At 41.3% G+C, this 13,911-nt stretch overlaps 2 protein-coding genes across 3 annotated transcripts in view; one reads left to right on the forward strand and one right to left on the reverse strand.

The window, feature by feature from the left end:
- Positions 1–13,911, forward strand: part of LOC110015840 (CD209 antigen-like protein E) — a 900,664-nt gene that overhangs the window by 676,873 nt on the left and 209,880 nt on the right. The gene's annotated exons all lie outside the window — the stretch shown is intronic.
- The window catches only part of LOC101171013 (venom phosphodiesterase 1-like), a 31,534-nt gene continuing 28,867 nt past the window's right edge, over positions 11,245–13,911 (reverse strand). For both annotated transcript variants that reach the window (XM_023959723.1, XM_011480655.3), the window contains exons 24-25: positions 12,214–12,370; positions 11,245–11,693 (exon numbers count right to left, since the gene is read on the reverse strand). In XM_023959723.1, the coding sequence (XP_023815491.1) occupies positions 11,520–11,693; positions 12,214–12,370 (331 nt within the window). In that variant the 3' untranslated portion in view covers positions 11,245–11,519. The remainder of the gene's footprint in view (positions 11,694–12,213; positions 12,371–13,911) is intronic.

Genomic DNA, 13,911 nt, shown 5'->3' on the forward strand with positions numbered 1-13,911 from the left:
AAAAAAAAAAAAAACCCAAAGAAGTTAAGACCAATACAACCATTAAAATGGACCAACACAAACATTTGGAGATGTGATCCCAACACCCAGCATGACCTACCTGCATTTGCTTCAGCCCAACTGTACAAAGACTCCGCCCTCTCGTGGACACTATTGGAACAGTCCTGGTGGAGATAGTAAATCCCATGTTTGGAGAAATAGAACATCAAAAACTCCAGAGAGCTGACACAAGAACTCAAACTTATTTAAGGGATTTTTGAAGAAATCTTTGCTAAACGCTTTGCTAATTGCAGTTAAATAGATCAGATGTATAACTCTATATGTTTTCCGACCAACCTGCCATTGAAGCTCCTTTATGCTAAAAATCACCTGATGCAGGTAATCGTGGTGGGTTTTGGAAAACCCAGCTGGATCCTAAGTGTTCTATGAATCCTTACTACCCGTGAAGTTTCCCAACCAACACTCACAATCTTACGACAGAGTATTAGGGCCACCAAAAAAAAAAAAGATTAAAAAATTACGAGTTTTTACCTCGTAAATTTAGGAGAAAAAAAAATCGTACATTTATGAGAAAAAACTCCTAAATTTACAAGATTTTAAGTCGTAAATTTATGAGAAAAAATGTCTTAATTTTACTTTTTTTTTTTTTTTTTGGTGGCCCTAAAACTCCGTCGTACAATCTTACTCACAATCTTGTGGTTACTATACAGTTTTTTTTTTTTGCAGTTTTTGTGACTCAAGGTCACATTTATTTATATGCTTAATAAAACTAATGCAATGCTACACTTGTCAACTTCTGAACTTTTAGGCTGCTAAACTTCTGGGACTCCTAAATTGTTTTCACACCAACTTCATGACAGACCCGTGTCGACAGGGCCTCTCTATCCGCACCGTGAATGTTTCAACAGTCTTCTGAACCCAACGCCACGTCCACCTTCAGTTTGAGACACCTTATTTTGATTTTGAAACGTTCACCACGGCGACAGAGGCCGGCACTGTCGGCATCGATTCGCCACACATGTTCCGGAGTCTCTCTTTTTGATTTTCCCACATCTCCGTACGGCTCACCACCTGCACACGACAACATTCTACGTCCATCTTTTAACCCGTGAAACTGTCCAACTCCCCCCCATGAATCATTCCCAACATCAAAGTTCGTTCATATAGATAAGGGACGACATTTGGATGGCTATAACTATGATTTTGTGCTACGGGTAGGAAAATCTCTCGAGGTAGGATAGATCTTTGAACACTGGCCCTTGAGGCAAAAAGTCAGACTCCCCTGTTCAAAGCAAGAGCCAAAGTCTTCTCTTTTTTATGAAGACTGACTGAGACTGCTGATTTAAGCTGTTCTGACCAGCACACAGACTCATGAACACCACTTTCTTAAGAAGTGAACTCCTTCAAAAAGGATCTGAGGTTTCACAACTGTCTTTGCATCACCTTCCAACAATTTTCATCCTAAACGCCTTAAACAACGGAAAGACTTTTCCGTTTTACTCTTATGAAATTTAGTGAAAATCCTTTTCACAATACCCAGCGAGGAAATTCTTGAGTATTTTTGCGAGTGGAGCTGATCATTTTGGTTAAAGGAGGTCTTTTATATCCTTTCTCTTCTTCTTTTAATTTCTTTCTTAAATACAATGTGGTCATAAAAAAGGCAAGAGGACATGGCAAATGAATTAAATTCGTTTTTTGTAAATATAGGACCCAACCTAGCAGAAAACATTACATGCAATATACAATCAAAAGATGTTAGTAAAAAAAAAAAGGATTTTCCAATCAATGTATTTATCTGATGTGACTGAAAATGACATTTTGACTACAGAAAAACAAGACTTCCAAGGACAGTGATGGGATGAACATGAAAATAATCCAAATGACAATAGATTGTGTTGTCAAACCACTACATCATATCTTTAATCTTTCACTTAAATTGGGAATTTTTCCTGAGAAGATGAAAATAGCTAAAGTTATTCCTTTTTAGAATCAGTTTGGGTTTCGTTCCAATAGGTCTGCAGGTTTGGCTCTAATGAAAATAGTTGACATTTTCAACAGGAATTGACAAAAGGAAATGCAGAACAGAAGTTTTCATTGATTTAAAGAAGACTTTTGACACCATCGATCATTCTATCCTGATTTCTAAATGATATGCATATGGGGTTAGAGGAATCGGCCTGAACTGGCTCACCAGTTATTTACAAAACAGACAACAATATGTGCAGTTTGGAGGAACAAATAAATAAATGAATGAATGAAATGAATTCTGATAACAGCAGTCTGTAAAGGTTTTAGAAGTGTGTACTTTTAAAACTGATATATACGGAGTTGTTCTCTGTGCCTGCAGATGAATAGTAACTCTCTTTATTTGTAGTTTAAATTTGAAGAAGACAAATGAATTCCGGCAGATGTGATGGTGTGAGAAGACCGGAGCGGCCGTGACTCCACCTGATGCTGTGAGGTAGTCAAACAGCAGCAGATGATATGCTCCACTCTAGTTCTGTGGTTCTGTTGCTGGGCTTCGATGGTCATGATGGCTCGGGGGTGCGGAAGTTTTCTTTGATGCTCTTTCTCCTCTTCGGCGTTGGGGCTAATCTTCCAGCTGCACACGGTCAAAGTGGATCAGCGTCTGCCTCTGGATTTTGAACGGCACGTCTGGTTCCAGGTGTTCCAGGACCTCCAGTGGTTCTCCTGCTTCTGGATCAGACGAGAAGCTCTGCTTAACTGCAGAAATCCTGAGCTTCAGGCCCAACCGTCCTTTCCAAGTGATGCCCGGCCGTCTGACCAGGTCCCTCTTGTCTCTGTTGTACCCTTTCATCCCACATGGTCAAGTCCAGCAGCGGCTACCAGCAAACTCAGGAATTTAGTTCTGATACCAAACTCACTCAGAATATTTTTACCCAAACATAAATGTAGCTGGAGGCAAAGCAGGTGGTTCTGCCAAGATCTGAAGGACAGAGGAACTAATTAGGTAAAGCTGCAGCATTATTATTCGCAGCCATACAAAAACTCTAATCTTGAAATAAAAAAAAAATAAAAAAAAACAGATTTAACAAGGAATTAATATTGACAAAACCCAGTAGGAGTCTTTTCTGATCTTGAAAACCATTTCACCTGTTGGTGGCTTGCCGGCTTGGACACCATCAGGAAGTCACTTCAAAAAGCTAAAGTGAGTTTGTGTTATCTGGTTTTTAAACGGCAGAGAGGATTAACCCCATCACACACACCTTCATACGCTTTTATGCAGAAATCTGCATTTTTGTGCAATGATGGGAATTATCTAACTCAGCTGCAGAGATTTATGATCAGAAAGTGGAGGTCTCTGCTTCATGCGAACTCTCATTGCCTTGACCTGACCGCGCTCAGGAAACGGAAAAAAACATGTTGTAATGAGAGACTGATCATACATGCAATTACAAATGTGAAACTGGAAATCATCCTTCAGGGAATCTGACAAAAGCTTTTCCCTAACTTCCCATGGGTGATTTGATCAGGGAGAGGTTATTTGATGTTGTAATTGCTCATAATTATTTATGATTACAAAGGAAAAGAAAAAAACACTAAGATTAGCCCCCAGATTTGCGTGAATTTCCCGTGTTTTTCTGAAGCAACACTCCTATGGAGCTGCACACACCGTTTGTTTGTGATTTCATTAAAGCAAAATGATGTTAAATCTAAATCTTAACAACAACAAAAATAAAAAGGTGTTTTTGGTTCTTTCATTTTAACTGGCCTTCCACTCTGCTGCTCTCATTTGTCACCCTTTCAAAGTAAAAATCTTTAAATTTGAAAAAAATCTCTTGAAATAAGCAAAAAAATCTGCCGATGGTTTAAGAAAACACTTCTTATTTTTAGAAACATTCTAGCCACTCAGACATGTTTTCTCAGGGAAAAACTTTCCTGATTATTTTTTTGCAAAACAGGACAATTCTTCTTGAAATACAAGTCTTTTTACTTTTTTACTAAGATTCAGTTTTTACTGTGAATAAGGTTCTGAAAATAGTTTCATCTGATTGGCAAGAATATCAAGCAAAGAGCAGCCGGACAGAAATGTTGGCTTAAACCTTTCATCAGGGAACGAAAGTCTAATTGATTTTGAGAAATTCAAACATCCGCTTGGAGATTTGTGTATTTATTTGACTCATTCCTTCAATGAAAACTCGGCAGAAATTCAAGACGTCATGAGATTGTGGGAAATTGCCCCTTCTGATTAAAGTTGAGGGCATTTACATCATTTAAAGTCTCCAGTAATCCAGGAAATTATTACGTCAAACTTGTGCAAGTTAGATGAGAGGCTGATAACAGGAAGTTCCCATAATGGGAAGAAGATGGCTCACATCTGATTGATGCGCTTTAAGCGGGTAAAAAGCAGGAAACACTTTCATTAGATGTGGAAGATTCTATTTTGAGAAGATGTGGGTCAGCCTCAGATTGATGTTTGAAACACTTTAAATTGCTGAACGACACACTGTTATCCTGCAAAAAACAGAAATGTGAAGTTGGAGAAGCCAGAAAAAATGAAGCAGCTGAAATCTAAAAGTCCCGAAATTTGTGGACTATAAAAAAAAAAAATCAACATTTATGTAGAATTTTATTGTTAAAGACTGAGAAAAAGCTGTGAAGATCCATATAAAGAAGTCGGTGTCTGATTTAGGGGATGCTGTGTGCATCATCTGCCTCCCCCATCCTTATAAACTCAATCACATTTATCACATTCGGAGTCATAAGCATCTCAGGCTCAGAAAACGCCACAGAAACGACATTGACAGAGAAATGCAAAGGAAAAATGAAAAGTCCAATTTTCGATGGATGTTTTGAGACAGAAGACTTTAAGGAAATGTTGGTCATTTACTGGGGAGTCATTTGACCGATGTTTTGATTTATAACAAAATTTGCAGTTGCTGATATGATTCACATTGATGATGGTTATTTTTCAATCATCCGATTTATTGACCTAAAATCGATCTTAGGTAAATATAGATTAATTAATCAATTAAGTCGATTAATCGTTACTCCCCCATCATTTACTCAAAGTGTGTTGTAATGTTCATGTCAAGTTTATCTCTGCCCGGATTCTTCCAAAGTGTACTTCTTAAAATGTAAAAGGAAAACAAAAGTAAGAATTTTAATTGAAATTTAAGTACAATAAACTGCATTTAATGAGACAATCTAAAGATTTTATCGTCTGGTGGAGAAATTGCTGCCACTTTTCTTGGAATGATCTTTTTGAAAAGCTTCTTAGAAAGAAGGAAACTTCTGCTCACTTTATTTAAAGAGTTTCCCGTTTGTATTTTTAAATGACTTTTTAGAAAAACCACATCTGTTCTAAGCAAAATGTTAATGTGTTTACAAAAAGAAATTGCTCAACAAACAGAAAAGGAAGACGGAAAGAAAGAAAGAGAAGAACTGGAGACGGTGAAGACTGGACCCAAAACCAAGGGTTAAAAAATGACCAAACTTGATCAAAAGCTTGATCTTAGTTGTTAAGTGTTGGAATTTTTTCTTGCTTTTGTTTTACAAATGTCAAAGACTACAAAGGTGTCAAACTGAAAATGAAAGCAGAAATGCGATGTTTACCTGTGGAAATCCACCCCCAGCCATTAGATTATAAGTCATTTCCAGTGTGATCCAGTTAAAGCCTTCATCACACCTGGTCTTACGGGTGGAGAAGGGCTGTATGTAGGCAAACAGAGGTCGTAGGCCTTGATGAACCCATGGAGCAAGAGTGTTCATGCACATTTCTTCTATGCTCATGCTGAGAGTGACAGGTCAACACGTCAGGGTAAGTCAGGGTGAAATGTGTGAGATGCAAGCGTGTCGCACAGATTTTTCAATGATTCAACCCCACAAATCCAAAGAAGGAGTCTGTTTGTGTCGTCACGTGATAAGCGTGCGCCTCTTGCATGCTTCTTCTGTGCAGCCTGACTGTCAGGAGGGACACCACACATCAGCATCACCCTTACGTCATGAGTTGAACGACTGGTTTGTGTTTCGTTTACACAAATGCCCTAAAGCAGCAAAACAATGCACATTATCACATTTGTTATGACGTTACCTGGAAGCTGAGGAGTGGGATTTCCCGGTAGTAGTCCCCTCTAAAAAAGGAGCAGCATCCGCCGTTGTGTGGTCGCTGGATGGATGAATGGATGAATAATGGTTGACTGTTACATTATTAGGAATAGAGAGTCTTTTTTTGAGGTTACATTTACCATCAGAACGCTAAGCCTTTGTGTTTGTTGATATATTGCACTTTAGAGCTTGCAACCAAAATTGCATTTGACCCAAAACAACTGCATCTGAATGATGGCCACTTTCAGCGGTACTTCTGTCTCTTTGTGACCCATTTTGATGACTGGCTGTCCTGCAATAGTCAGAACAATATAAAGTTCAAGGGGCGAACAAACAGCCACAATCCGATTCTCCTCCACGTCGGTTTTGGACTCCACCCATTGATCAAGTCATCAAGGTGTCATCACCAAGGCTCATTGGTTGACCAGATGCAGATTCTTCGCTGAAGTTTAGATATATGAGCTCTTTTAACATTGTGCCACATCGTACCCAAAATGCACTGCAGCTTAAAGCGCGTCTGTACGTTGACTTAACATTGAAAGCGGACGCCGCTGCTGTGCAAAGCGCGTTCAGTATGACCGGAGCTTAAATTTGCTTCACTTGAAGTCGGCTTTGGCTTGTGCGCAATGTGTTCTAACACGGCTCCACTTTGAGTTCCCCTCTAATATCTTTGGAAGTCGCTCCTATAACAATCTCTTCAGTTCTCATTTAACGGCCTCTGGGAGTCCCGTGATCCTCAAACCTCTGACTAATGTGAGCAGCTCCTGTCACCTGAAAATGCTTCTTTAGAGTCTCCTTCTCAGCTTGTTTTTTACTGTCCGTGTTTAGCGTGGGAGTAAGAACGCACGTACTTTGGTTTTTTCCATTAGTTAACTTAAGGTTAGGGAAAACACCTGTTGTGTTTGACCGAGAGCATCAACCCCACATAAACACCATTAGGAGGCTTCAAACGCACATGACGTAACTCTGCAACTGCCGTCATTCCAGGCCTTTTATAGACGTTGTAGGAGAATTGTGTTTGCACTGGGGCTCACTAAATGTGTCATAGAGAAAAGGTTAGATAAAAGGAAAAAAACGAATAAACAATAAAACTGACGGAGGCAGCATGAGAGGGACGTGGTTTTACGACAAGTCAAGATAAGCAAAAGGATTGTGTGATGATTACGCAAATAACTTTTTCAGATCCAATATTTTCCAGGTAGGATAACTACAGAAAGAGTTTCCAGAGCTGGAAAGGAACAGGAAGAAGGATGCTCAGTAAACGGCTGAGCATGATGAAATTGAAAAAAAACATCAATAGAGAATGACTGATGAAAGAGGAAAAGAAGAGATTACTATCAAAAATGACAATTGGGAGTAGTCACAGTGGTTGATAAAGATCTCAGGTGTAAAGATGTGTAAAGGAAAATATGACAAACGGCAAACATCCAAACTGGTCTGCACGTTCAGCTGGGATTTTTAGCCTCAGGGCACCACAGCATAGAGAGGAACGTTGTCTGTGAAGACTTCCATATAAGGGGATTGACACACATGAGGCTGTTCAGTGGCAGATGTCCAAAATTCACCACAACTTTCTTAAGAAAACACAAACCCTGAAACAAAGGCTCATCTTGTGCCTTCACAAGGAAATCACTGTAATAATAATGGATTCAATTGATCTGTGCTTTTCCAGACGCTTAAAGCGCTTTCAATGTGTCCATTGTTCATTCACTCCTCATGCGTACTTGGTGATGGTCGAGGCGCGGCTGCCAGTTCGCGCCTACGGCCCCTTTTCATTCATGCACATTCACACACCAGTGGAGCCACACTGGAGGCAGGGAGGGGGAAGTCGACAGGGGGGAGTGAGGATTGAATCGCCGACCTTTCGATGATTGGGTGACCGGCTCAACCCCCTGAGCCACTGCCGTCCCAAATTTCTCAAAGTCTACTGTCATCGTGCATTTTAGAAAAAGTAAAAGACATCACTTTTCCCTGCAGCAAACTGGCGACTTGTGTTTCCCGCTTTTGCCCAATGGGGGGTGACAGCCCTGTGACCGCGGAGGAGATATGGCGGCTTAAGAAAATAGATGGATGGACAATGAAGTCAATGAAGTCTGGGGTAAATGCTGAGAAACAACAGAAAACTATAAATAACAAGCTTCAGAATTTCACACGACAATTTAAACAATAAAGACCCACTCTTATAAAATGATGGGGTTTTTAACAGATTCCTGAAGCATTATTCACATGATAGAGGACATAAATAAATAAAATTAAGTTTCTGAATAATTCTTTGTTCAAATCACTGTGAATCAGGAGCAGACAAAAACAGCTTTTTGCATAAAATCCAGAATCTACAACCCCCCCGGTCCGCTCCGTCCGTCCACTGGCAGACAAATAGATTTTTGTTTTGCCCGTCTGAGCTGGAATCCGTCTGGATAGCTCCACGTGGAGATGTCGTCACCACAATGACCAAGTGTGACACATTTTATGACCTCACTGAGATGTGGTAAAGCGGTTTCAGTCATCAACCTTTTTTTTTTTCTTTCTTTTTTTTTAACTTGTCCTGTCCAACAGCTGGGCAGGCAGATGAGAGCTGAGGGCCTCTTGTGTTGGACATATTTTACTTTAACAAGAGGGGTTATTCATCTTCAGACAAACCAAAGGTATGTCAGAATAAACCCCTTTTGTAATTGAGGCCAAACTTTATTAATCTCAACCATGTTTGAAAATCTTTGGTGTTGGACCGGACGGAAAAGGAAAGAAGGGAAGAAGAGAGAGGGACGTTAGAGAGAGGGGGGGGTAGGAGGGTGATAATAGGAGGGGAAGGGGGGTAAGACCATGAAGCAGCATAAAGCAACAAGTTTACTGGTTGTTAATCATTATGGTAAGGTTCAAATGTAGTACAAAAAGGGCGGGGCCTGTCCACACACACACACAAATGTTATAAACACACCTTTTAGCTGCAAAAATGTCCACATGTCGACATGTACACAAAACAGATAGTGTTCACACGCATACTTATGCCTACAAACCAACTAGTGTGAAATATTTCATTCATTCAATCATGCAAACTGTTAGTGCAAAGGTGAGCTAACACCTGTGCTCAGGTGAATGTTTATGTTCTTCTAAAATGGATGGTGGAACGTGAAAAGAAGGAAGGAGAGTGCCCAGCCATCCCCACCCCAAGACCCCCGCCGCAGCAGCAGCGGCAGCCGGAATCCCCCCAACGCCACACGGGAACAGGCAGGGAACAACCGCCCCCTGGGCGACCAAGACCGCCAACCAGGCCAGGGCCAGCAGGACCGCCGCGAGGCCCCCAGAGAGCAGGGAGGCACGGAGGGAAAGAGAGTGCCGCCCCAGCCCAACCAAGAGAGCAGCCCCCCGCCGCGCCGGGAGAGCCCAACGCAGGGCCCCACCGGAGAAGAACGCCCACAGCCCCAGACGAGCACCCCATCACCACCCAGGAGTTCCGGGCATCCCCCCGCCCCAACCCCAGGTACGAGCCACCCACCCGGCCAACGGTTGGTCCAGGGAGGAGCAAGGCAGGGGCCCGCCGCCCCCGCCCAGGAGGGGGGAACCCCGGGGAAAAAAGGGGACCCACAAGGGGTGTTGTAAATATGGCCCGACCAGGCTCGGCCACAGTTGAAAATTTGGCGGGGCCCAGCGCTCAGGGGCAAGGACCAGGACCCACCCCCCAGGGACACGAACACCACCCCCCACCGCGCGGAGAGAGAACCGCCGGGCCCAGGAAGCCGGCACCCAGGGGACACGGCCACCGTTGCCAAGGGGCCCGCACCCCCCACCAGGGAAGGGGCAGGGGACAGATGGTCCTAGGTCCCACCTTCCTTGCAAAATGTGTGTGCGTGTATGTGTGTTTGAGAGGGTGTGTGTGTGCATGTGTGTGTGTTTATGTTGGAATGTATATATTGAGGGGGGAGGGGTGTGTGTACTAAGGGGGGTGCAGTTAAAATTGGTGGGTAGGGCACTAAGGGGACATCTCCTGATCTCCTGAAGAAACAGAAAAGCTTTTTTTTGGGATGGTGAACTGTGGAAGAACCAAGGAACCGACAGTTTCCCTGATTTAGTATTGGTGACACCGAAACACGCATGAACAGAAATTGACCATTCATTTGCACCAGACTGCATTCTTGGCTCGCACTTCAAACTCCTGTGTGGATCCATTGTGTGTTCGAGCATGCCTAGGTAGTTGCTCATTCTTGCCAAATTCTCACTGTAAAGTTAATTAAAGGTGAAGAGTTCAGCAAAGTTCTTTAGAAGTTTCGTTAAGTTGTTTAACTAGAAAAACAAACGGGGGAAACCTCTGCACCGGATTTACTCTGAAATGAGTATTTGGCAGTAAACGCCTGTTCCTTTTCTGTGAAGCTGGAAAACTTTTTCCAAAGCTGTTCCATTAGAACAGAAGTCTGTTTCTTTTGAAATTGCTGACAGATTTTTGGTGTTAAATGGAGAAAGAGGATCCAATAGTTGGATTAGTGAAGAATGGATTTTCCTCACTGGGTCAGCGTTTGTGTTTGCAACGAAGGTCGGGGACGACGGATGTTTTATGGGACATACGGGTCACGGTTGAACTTTGGTAGTAGGTGGTAGATTCACGATGAAGCAGGAAACCCTCGTGTCTCCTGGTTGCAGCCTCATCCAAGTGCTTTGGCAGCAGGCCCAGATTCAGTCAGTTCCACTATGGGATGCAGGTGGAATATCAGGGCAGGACCAAATCTGGGTGGGCTGAGAGTTTGGGGTGTCATATCCCTCAGAGTCCCTAAATTGCATAGAAAACCATTTTATTGCTTCATCTTGACAAATATCTATGAGTTCTGCTATAAATGCTTTTTCTTCCTTTTTTATGCCTTTTTATTCATACTCACCTTTTTTGTCTTCTATTTAAGTTTTTTTTTAAATTTTGCTTTATATACACAAAACATTTTTGTAACGTTTATTTTGTAAATAATTATTATTTACAATAATTATTGTAAATAATTATTGTAAATATTATTTACATATTGTTAATATTATTTACAAAATTATTTAATTATTATTATTGCAGACCTTCACATTTGGAGATCTAGTTTTGGCATTTAGGGGGCCATTAATCCCTTCATGAGTCTCTACTCTTTTCCATTGTTTCATAAGAGAAAAAATACATAAAAAGTAGGAGAATAAAAAAAAAATGTATTCATCATATTGATTTCACGTTTTTCTTGTTTCGTTATCAAAAATGCATCATCCTCAAATGCATGTCTTGGTTACAAAAATTCGAATACCAATAAATATAGAGACATTTGATCTTATTTATAAGTCATTTAAAGCAAATATGTTTTTCCAACAATTAACAGACATAAATATATAATATATGATGAAATTAAAAGCAATTATAACAAAAAACAAGTAACTTTTCGACAACAGATCCAATCATTCCAGCGCTGCCAAACAATGAAAGCTGGCAAGGTTTTTCATTCTTTTCTGTGGATGGCGGCCGTGGGGCGAGTCTTGATCTTCAGCAGCTCTGCGACGGGTCGCTTACTGCCTTGATAGAAGTCCAACCCTGTGATCAGCTCTACGTCTCTGACGCGAGCTTGATGAAACCACATGTGGTCTTCCACCCACCGAGACGCCTCCTCTGAGCTCTGTCGTTAGAAAATTAGCAAAGAAAACCAAACAATTATTTTCAGGTTTAAGCTTTTTTTCACACATGGAAGGCATCACAGCAACACAAAGGGTTAAAATAGAATATAATGAATCTCTACGAGAAATCCAAACAGACTGAATTTATAAAAAAATAAACCTAAAATTGGGAAATGTTAGTTTCATTTATGAAAACCTAATATATTTATGATCAGAAATGATGCAAATATTCTTATAGATACAAAAATATTAAAGTGAAGACTTAAATTCACTGATACAGAGTTGTGAATCGTCTTGTATTAATAAACAAAGACAGCACTTTTACGTCGTTCCTACAGAATTTTACTAGAATTGAGCCTTCTTTGCTCATAGAAAATTCCTTTGATGGCATAAAATAAAAAAAGAGTGGAGGCCCAGACCTTCTGCTGTATCAGAGAAAAAATAACAACCAGAGTTGGATGTGACAGGCTTTTCCAGTTAACTACAAAAAAACAAAACAAAGGTAGTTTTGTGAGGCCTTACTTTACAACTTTCTGAGGCGTCGGCTCTGTGGGGAAGCAGGAAGGATGCGGTCTGCAGCTGACCGGTGCAGCTGCTCACAGTCTGGGTTGAGTCCCCACAGCTCGTCATCAGCACAAAGTAATGAGTGGGGATGGAGATGTTTGTACCTGGCACAGACCTACAGTTCCACAGAAAAAGGTTACAAGTACCGATGCGTCAATTCTCATGAATAAATCCTCCTGAAAGGCTTTCCAACTAATTCCAAATCCGACATTGTGTTGCCAGTGAAATCCGAGAAAGCTGAACACACGTCTCTGTAAAAGCTTGTTTCATCTTTTCATTCCCCCCTCCCCCCCCTATTTACTGTCAGCATGAGACGTCAGTAGATAATTCAACCAAAAGAACTAAATGAACCAAAACAAGCTAATAGCTGTTATTAGCAAAATACAATTTAACTTCTTTATTTATTGCAGCTACAGGGGTTATTTTTAGGATGTTGAGGGATAAAACAGTCATAGTTCATCATTAAAAAAAGTTTTACTTCATTAAGCACTTTTAAAATCAAAGAATAATGAGAAAACTATAGTAGATGTCAAGCCTCGTCTCCAGTGAGTGGTGCGGTCTGATCTGCACATGCAGGATGAAGCTAACAACAACAACGGAGAAGTTTCCCGCCTGGCTTTTGGTACGTCACATATACAAAGCATTTAATGTTGTTTGGGACAAGATTGCAGGCGGTGAGGAGGAATCCAGTCGTTTTCTTGGAGCTTTCTTTTGTTGTAATGACTTTCAGCCAATCAAAAGGTTTCAACAGTAGCTCCGCCCCCCGCCTCTGTTCCATTTTTCTGTGGACCTACAGCCAATGGGGGCCCAAAAATGATATAATTCAGTCTGCATCAATGAGACCATTTTCCTACACAAAATCTAGAGTACAAATTAAGTTTAAAGCTTCTGCAGATATTTATCAGAGAAGGAAAACAAACTTTAGCCTCAAAAGTCAAAGGAAACTGGAGACTTGAAAAATGTATAAATAAAAAGAAATTCCAATCCTGAAAAACGGTTGGGGACTACAGTTAAAATGACATGGTGGGTGGGTGGGTGGGGGGAAAATCCCTTTTGAAGTGAAGAAAAAACCTCTGTCTAAAGGCCTCAATTTACAATAACATGCAGTCAAATGCTAGATTCATTATAGTAATAAAACCTGCCTGGAAAGACAATCAAAGTGACTAACAGTGACGCAGAACACCTGAAAACGTTGGTATCAGTGCCAAACCACCCACTGCCAACCTCACATCAAAAAAACTCCACTAAAGGACCAGCAGACTAAAGGATCCCATCTGCCCACCACACACAGGTCCTTACAGCGGCTGGGTAGCTCGGCTGGTAAGGTGAGAGGCTGCCATGCAGGAATCCAGGGTTCGATTAACAATGGTACTGGGGGCAATTACCATATCAATGGCGAGCAATTAACATCACCCAGTGAGGTCCTTAGGCAAGCCCCTTAACGCTACTGCCTCCCGAGCGTGGTTAGGCTGCAGCTCACCGCTCCCCCATGGGATGGGTCAAATGTGGAGAAGATTTCCCCAATTGTGGGATAAATAAAGTATCAATTAACCCCTAGAGCAGGGGTCGGGAACCTTTTTGGCCAAGAGAGCCATAAACGCCACATATTTTTAAATGTAATTTCGAAAGAGCCATACAATAATGTGGTGTCTCTTT

Source organism: Oryzias latipes, chromosome 11, assembly GCF_002234675.1.
Source record: "Oryzias latipes chromosome 11, ASM223467v1".
Lineage (NCBI taxonomy): Eukaryota > Metazoa > Chordata > Actinopteri > Beloniformes > Adrianichthyidae > Oryzias > Oryzias latipes.